We start from the raw sequence: 7,695 nt of genomic DNA on the forward strand, positions 1-7,695 counted from the left end.
CAGGCTACGCTTCAGCTTTTACCTGTCCGCACTGCAACAGACTATTCAAAGCAAGATGGACTGATCACCCACACCTCCACCCAGTGATAGCCGTTCGTGGTCATCCTCGCCAGCGAGGGACGAACTATGATCAGCGAGGAACAAACATTATCATACTGTATGGGATTTTTTGTCAAATGTCGGTTTTTTACGTATTTTGTAATTGGTGTTTGTAAATAATCTAGAGACACAAAGTGTGCATTGCACTGATCGTCTATTTCAAGGAAAAGAAATGTACATGTTAACATATTGTGAAGTTTTACTTTCATTGGTACCACCCCCTGTATGTTTCTTACACTTCCACACTAACGTCAGTTCTGTTTATAAACCTTTGCGGGTTCGAGAAAATAACAGGCCTGGTGTATCCATATGCATGGTCGTAAGAGGCGACAAATGTGTCCCCGGCCCCCGTCCTCCCCCCGTCCCTCCGTCCTCNTCAGTACCTTCTCTATCATACTACATGTATTTTGGAAAAGGTGACTAATAATCGAGGGTTTTCGTATGTGTCTTCTACGAAGGGAACTCTGAAGAAACCACAATCGATCTGCTGCCCCATTGCAAAGTTGGGATCTTCTTCGTTTTCTTTCATTCCTTTTTATCGTCTTTCTGTTTCAGGCGGAGTCTCTCTAAGCATCCATCTTCGTATGACCCTGGCTGTTGTCTCTCTAAGCATCCATCTTCGTATGACCCTGGCTGTTGTCTCTCTAAGCATCCATCTTCGTATGACCCTGGCTGTTGCAAAGACATTAAACTCCAAACAAACTTCAGTTTGTGTTCAGCTTTCACACGGTTCCGAGCTCCTTGTGTCGTCACTGTACACATGATGAGCCCTTAATGAACAAAATCACCATTTTGGTCAGCAGAATGTTTACTTTATTTGGCTCCATGCATCTACACATACGTACATGTCAAGTACATATTTCACGGTGAGCGACACGCACTTATATTTCATCCAGAAATTGTATAACAAAAACATTTGATATAAATCAAACTTTCTTCAATCAATTTTTATTCAGCACAATAGAACAATATATTCAACGAAGTCATACTTTAGATAGCTATTACTTAAATGTATGCAACCAAAACAATTCACCCTTCCACATCGTTGTTAGCAACGCGGTTGCTATACAAATTCAGCCAATCAGCGCACGAGCTCGATTGTCGGCCATTACCTCCGACAACTTTGTAACCAAAACAATTGTAGAGTAGAACCCTTCTATTTATGGGGAGAGGATATTCCATGATTTCCAATGGAATGTTAATGGAATGTTATAACCATTATAGGAGAATGACAGGTCTTCTGAAACATTTATCAGCGAAACATGTATATGATATCCCACGGATTCTATTACATTTCCAAAACCAACAATGCAATGACACAAAATTAGGATGTCTCCTGACATTACAAAGGATATCAAAATCACATGTACATGTCGCCATTGAAGTGTGATATCACATTTACTGATATGACAACAAAACACAGATTGATCTTATTATCTCGCTAAAAATATGATAAATAACAACCTTTTTCGCAAAGAGAGACATCGATCATCGAATCAAATATACTATGTAATTTGTTTTTTTTCGAGAGTAAAGGAATTCGTCGTATTTCACGCATGATTATTTTGTTGGGATTGTTTCAAAACTTTTGGGAAATGATAAAAACATACAAAAAATGAGCCAAAGTGTCAGGCAGGCGCTTGGGAAGACTAATGTGAAAGCTGATGTCAATCATTTCACTATTTGTTTTTGTCAAATGATGGATAAAAATAATGAAAATACATAAAATCAATCAAGTTAACTACAAGTAACAAACAACAATAAGCAAAGCAAATAAAAGCAGAAAAATACTCGCAATATGTATAACGTATTGGTCATTCGCAAAATTAAAGAAAAAATTGGGAAAATCAAGCAACAACCACCTAAATCGTGTTGTTAATTATAAACCAAAAGATATTAAAACAAGAAAGATATAAAGGGGTCTGTAAAAGTTAATATGCATAGGCCGTTTGTTACAGAAATAAGAAATATTATTTTTCCATTGGTTTACAGTGATAGCGATTTAAAAAAAAAAACGGATTCAGTTTGTGAACCAAATGAGTTCACATGAATGTGAACGGTGTTTACATTTAGATAAACATTGGTCGAATAATTCAATGTAAATTAAAAAATAACCTTGATGCTTTTAAGGCAATTAGGAATTGATTTACCAGGACGACATACATTATCGTGGTAATGGTAAAACATTTATATAGTTGTAAAAGAAGCAAATATGAACAACCGAACAAACACAGTAGCATTTTCTATGAACATTTACAGAATACAAAAACAAAAACAAAATAGGTTGATGCTGACAGTGCGGTGATCCGTTAACTCATTCACCCCTGAAATTTCTTAATGAAATATTCCAACCTTTGATCTGGAAGAGTTCAAAATTGTCTTCAGGGGTGAATGAGTTAATCGATGGTCTGTTGTGGGATCCTACAAATAATTAGTCGAGCGCTCCACCAACCAAACAAAGCGGGAATTGTCCACTTGCCAAGCCAGAAACAAGCGACTAGGTGGTTCATAACGGTGACAAAACCACTACCTGTGTCGATTGGAGAGCGACAAAACAATACACAATGGTGGATACACATAGTATTCGCTCATGCATTCAGACAATAGACGAGGTTTCCGGGTTTTATTTCATCTCCCGTTGCCCGTAATCAAGTATTTACAGAAATTAACAAAGCAAATTTAACGAATGGAAAATTTGACATATTGACATATTATAATGTTTCATAACTGACATAACGTTCATGTTTATTAACATGTAATCATAATGAGAAATTTGTTTTATTTAATTTCATTTCGTAGAGCATTTTCAGTGGTCACTATATGGACTCGCAAACTTTATATCAACCATTAAAAACGACTTCATAATGCTATGTGACGTCACACCTTACATCTTCGGACATTGAGACGTTATGCTTCATTGTTTTTCTTCCATTAGACAACTTAAATGTGTGTTAAAAATGCCTCTCCGGTGCAAATATGACTTCTACAATATAGATATTGATCGTTTTCCCCTAATGATTTAGATTTTAAAATTTGCAATTTATCAACTATACGTTTTTCATTTACAATAATCTATATGCCAATGAATTAAAAACAGCTCCCTCAGTCTGTTGATGCTTTACAGCACTGGTCAAAGGGTGTTGTAAGTCTAGTGTTAGGAGGCACGGTAATCTAGTGGTAGAAGGCCGGGCTCGTGACCGAAGGGTTGCGGGTTCGAGTCAAATCACGGCACTGTGTTGTATCTTTGAGCAAGATACTTTACTCCGCTTGTTCCAGTCTACTCAGCTGTAAATGAGTATGTGGTTGTGCAGTGCTAGAATTGTAGAATGCTAGCTGTGAGCGCCGAAATGGCAGCACCGGCTGTATGCTCCCCAGGGAGTTGTCAAGATATTGGCTGGTTGCAAAGACCTTATAAATACGGATAATAATTTGTGAACCACTTTGAGACGACCTACCAACTAGGTTGTCATAAAGCGGTATATAAGAACCTCGAATTATCATTATTATAGTGTTGAAGTCTTTGTATGTATACTATGACCTCACTACAGATACGGGACATTTATATAGGAGATATATACTGTGAAACCGCTAATTTTCATTGGTTTTAATTTCGTTGATTGTGTGGATAATCTTCATCCACGAATTCAATCTCCATTAAGAGAATACAATGTATATGAAATATTTCTTCGTTTCAATGGTTGCCCGTAATCCACGAACTCATTGTCCCACGAAATGTTGATTTGTCGGGAAACAAAGAAATGTGGGCCCTACGAATGATTTGGTAAGGTGCAAATGTGACTTCAGGGGTGAATGGGTAAAGTACTGCCCTATGAAGAAGGTTATATCGTTACGCATGTTTATTTTTTGCCTTTGCAGGTAACATGTAACGGATTCGGTTTTTATAAATATATAGGTGCTATACATGTAAATATATTTATAAATCTATAGGTGCTACACATGTATTTATATTTATAAATCTATAGGTGTTATACATGTATATATATTTATAAATATATAGGTGCTACACATGTATATATATTTATAAATAAATAAAAACAGACATCAGATAGTTTCCAAACCCTATTTTTAGCCTTAAACAGTTGAACGTTCATCAAGCTCATTTGAGGCATTTCCTTCCGGCTTTTCATATATATTTTTTTATTTGTTTACCTCAATACGCCTACCATTGATGGCCGATATCATGACAGCACTACATGCATTGAAATCAGGGTTACGGTAATGGTTGAATGCTTCGAAAATATGAATTCGTACATCCTTTGTAGGAAACATATAGAGCGTTATACAAATATGTATGTATTACCAAGCCTTAAAGAACATACAATAGTTGATTTAAGAAATTGACGAAATTAAATTAAAGAAGCATTGACGCAAACAGAAGAGTTTTGAGGTGATGTTTCAAAAAGAATGAAAAAGTTTGTTTTTTTAAACACATTACGTCATCTCGAGATGTTGTCGATAATCCTTGTAGTTTTTGAAAGATATAACTGCTGCTATAAAGCTATGATCCACCAGAGTTATACACAAGTTCTTTAGATGTACCAGCTTAAAGTGTGGTTCCATTGTAATACTTATAAACATATCTAATGATTGCTTGACAATAGTAATAAAAAAGTATTTTCAAAATACTTCACTTGACTTGGAAGTGCAATCAAGACAATGACAGATTTTCATTATTAATAAATAAAGTCTTCAAATACCTGAGCTCTGGTGTGCAAAGCCAGTGTTCTTTTCGAATACATTTCAGAAATATGGTATTAAGCCAATGAATTTCAATTTGAATCACAGAATAGGTTGGCTTTTTTCTGTGGGTGAAACAACGGCGAAAACTACAATAGTAACTCGAGGTTCTTATATACCGCTTTATTACAACCTAGGTCGTCTCAAAGCGGTTCACAAATTATTATCCGTGGTTATTGGACCTATTCCAACCAGTCGATATCCTTTTCAAATCCCTGGGGAGCATACAAAGCAAGCATTCAAGAATTCCAGCACTGCCCAACAACGTACTCGGTTACAGCTGAGTAGACTGGAACATGTGGGGTAAAGCATCTTGGTCAAGGATACCGCACAGTGCCATGACGGAATTCGAACATGCGACATTTCGGTCACGAGCCCGGCGTCCTACCACTAGACTATTGTGCCTCTAATACATTAACTCAAATACATCTCATGTGGCGTTGCAACAGTCTTATCTAAGTTCATTTGCAGTTCTTACCGGTGTCCTGTGAAATCAAACACCATACGGCACTGGGACAGATGTTGACACATCAGTCTGTACTGATTATCGACTTTCTTTGCTTTTATTGAATTCTGCCTGAGGAAGTCCGCTTTCAAATCGGGATTCTCGATATCGCCGATGTCAATCATTTCAGATCTGGCAGTGTCGGTCTTTGCGATCGCGCACTCCAAAAGTGTAGCAGCATCAGAAAATTTCCCCGACATGAAAAGGGAATGTGCAAGTTCATCCAACACTTTCATCTGAGACAGTGTGCAGTGTAAAACAGCCCTGTTTATCGGGACATCCGCCACTGGTCCAGAGTAATCCGGATCTATGATATCTTTGGCTACCATTACATCACGTGACTCCTGTACAGAGGCACTAATGTCCATGTCCAAGTGTTTATCAAGAACTTTCGCAAGAGCACACCTAGTCATGACAGTCTCTTTGTTTAAGATTTCTGTGACAAAATCCTTAAACGAAGGACATGTCTGTATACGAGATGAATGATCTTTTCTTGAGGACTGGTATTCTTTGAAAGCCATTTGAAACAATTCCCCGACCATTTTACCGTCTGACGTTAGATATGCTTTGGCTAATAGAATGACACCTGGTACAAACGCCTCCTTGATTGTTGTATCCAAGTTTTTGTCTCGCTTGAAGGTAGAAATGTCCTCTAGCACAGGCGCAATCATGTAGGTTTGGTTGATACCGTGTGATTCTGCAAGAAAAACCACGGTTGGTATCGGGAACAATCTAATACTTCGAAGTCGTCGAGCTATGGCGCTCAGGACCTCGTCTGAATAATGGTCAATCATGTTGTTGCTACTGATGATATAGTTTGGGAGACACTTTTGGGACACGTGTGATTCGAGTTTGCTAAGCAGATACATTATACACCCACCGCAATTGTCTGCCCACGTTGAGCCACAAATCAGCTCAAGCGCATAAAACATAACAGATTTCAGGTGAACTGTTTTGATCCTTGTAGGGAGTGATTTGGTGCACGTATCTACTAAGATTTTAAAAACTCTGAAACAATACCTCTGTGGCTTCGACAAGCTTGTTATGAGACGTTGTTCTGCTTCGTAGAATACAAATTGCCACTCTACGTCTTTGAGCAAACTATTCGCATGAGCTGTCGAAACTACGATGCAGCTACACTGTACAACAGCCTCAATGAGTGATGGTGAGGGCCATGTCGTTTTCCGTTCACGTGTTACCCATTCCATAGCGTCAGTAGGAAGGCCATCACACCTAAATCCAGACGCTACACGAATTATCTTTTCAGTGGAGCTTACCTCCATCGGAAGGTGTTTCAACCACGGAACCCGCTCATCTGACCACCTTATCCCGCTCCTCTCCCAATATATCGGTGTGCTTGGTACCAGCCTGGTGTAACCAGGGTGACAATCCTGCGTGTCCAACTTAATATCCATCAACGTACCTCGACGATCTGCCTCGTCGTAAACCAAGAAACCTTCAGTGACTCCTACAATCATAGGCAAGGGCAGCGCTTCACTGGTCTTAGTTTCGCAACTGTAGTTTTTTAGAACACCACTGAGGCGGTCAGTGGCACTACCTATGAACACAGCGCTTACACCCTCGAGGGCAACCGGACGATCTGTGAAGTCAGGATTGTCAGCTATGTAACACGGCCGCAACAAATAACGGATTATGAAGCTAAGATGGGGCATTGGTATTCCGCTGAAGGCTTCGTCACAACAATACTTATCAACAGCCACCAGCTCCAAATCTGTAAAGTAGAAATGCGAAGATGAAGTCAAATATATTTTATACAAGCGCATAAACCGTCGCATCCTCCCCAGCTTAAAATATTATGTCAATACTAAATGTTCATGCTGTTACATACATATAGAATAAATGCATATTTCTTTTACAATTTTGTGCAATGGTTGCGATAATCAGAAAACTCCTTTTTTAAGAAAGTTATTTTTTTGTTCGAATCTTACCCTCGAACAAACGTGCAAATACATTACCTTTCTAATTCCACATACAATGACTTTTAGAGGCAGATACATCGGCTTCATTTTCACACATTCCTTAAAGTATCATGGTATCATACACTGACCTTAAAGTAACATATGACCTTATAATAAATATCATAAACATTGTCCTCATATTAATATACAGTATTATACACACTTACGTTATATTATCATATAAAATGATCTCATATTTACATAAAACACTGACCTTAAAGCACCCTATACTTTGACCTTGTATCAACCTAATACACTTATATTATAATATAATGTTTATATATACACTACGGACCCTACACTTATATTGTAACATAATGTTTATATTTACACTACGGACCCTACACTTATATT

General features: G+C 38.0%; 1 protein-coding gene across 3 annotated transcripts in view; it reads right to left on the minus strand.

The window, feature by feature from the left end:
- Positions 1-515: 515 nt before the first annotated feature.
- The window catches only part of LOC110455144, a 90,368-nt gene continuing 83,188 nt past the window's right edge, over positions 516-7,695 (minus strand). Inside the window, exons 7-8 of one of the 3 annotated variants that reach the window (XM_021505102.1) lie at positions 5,336-7,094; positions 718-869 (exon numbers count right to left, since the gene is read on the minus strand). In XM_021505102.1, the coding sequence (XP_021360777.1) occupies positions 815-869; positions 5,336-7,094 (1,814 nt within the window). In that variant the 3' untranslated portion in view covers positions 718-814. Of the gene's footprint in view, positions 870-4,264; positions 7,095-7,695 lie in introns of those variants that run through there. The other 2 variants (XM_021505104.1, XM_021505103.1) reach the window with 2 other exon arrangements.

The sequence above is a fragment of the Mizuhopecten yessoensis genome, unplaced genomic scaffold (assembly GCF_002113885.1).
Source record: "Mizuhopecten yessoensis strain PY_sf001 unplaced genomic scaffold, ASM211388v2 scaffold8149, whole genome shotgun sequence".
In the NCBI taxonomy this organism is placed as follows: Eukaryota; Metazoa; Mollusca; class Bivalvia; order Pectinida; family Pectinidae; genus Mizuhopecten; species Mizuhopecten yessoensis.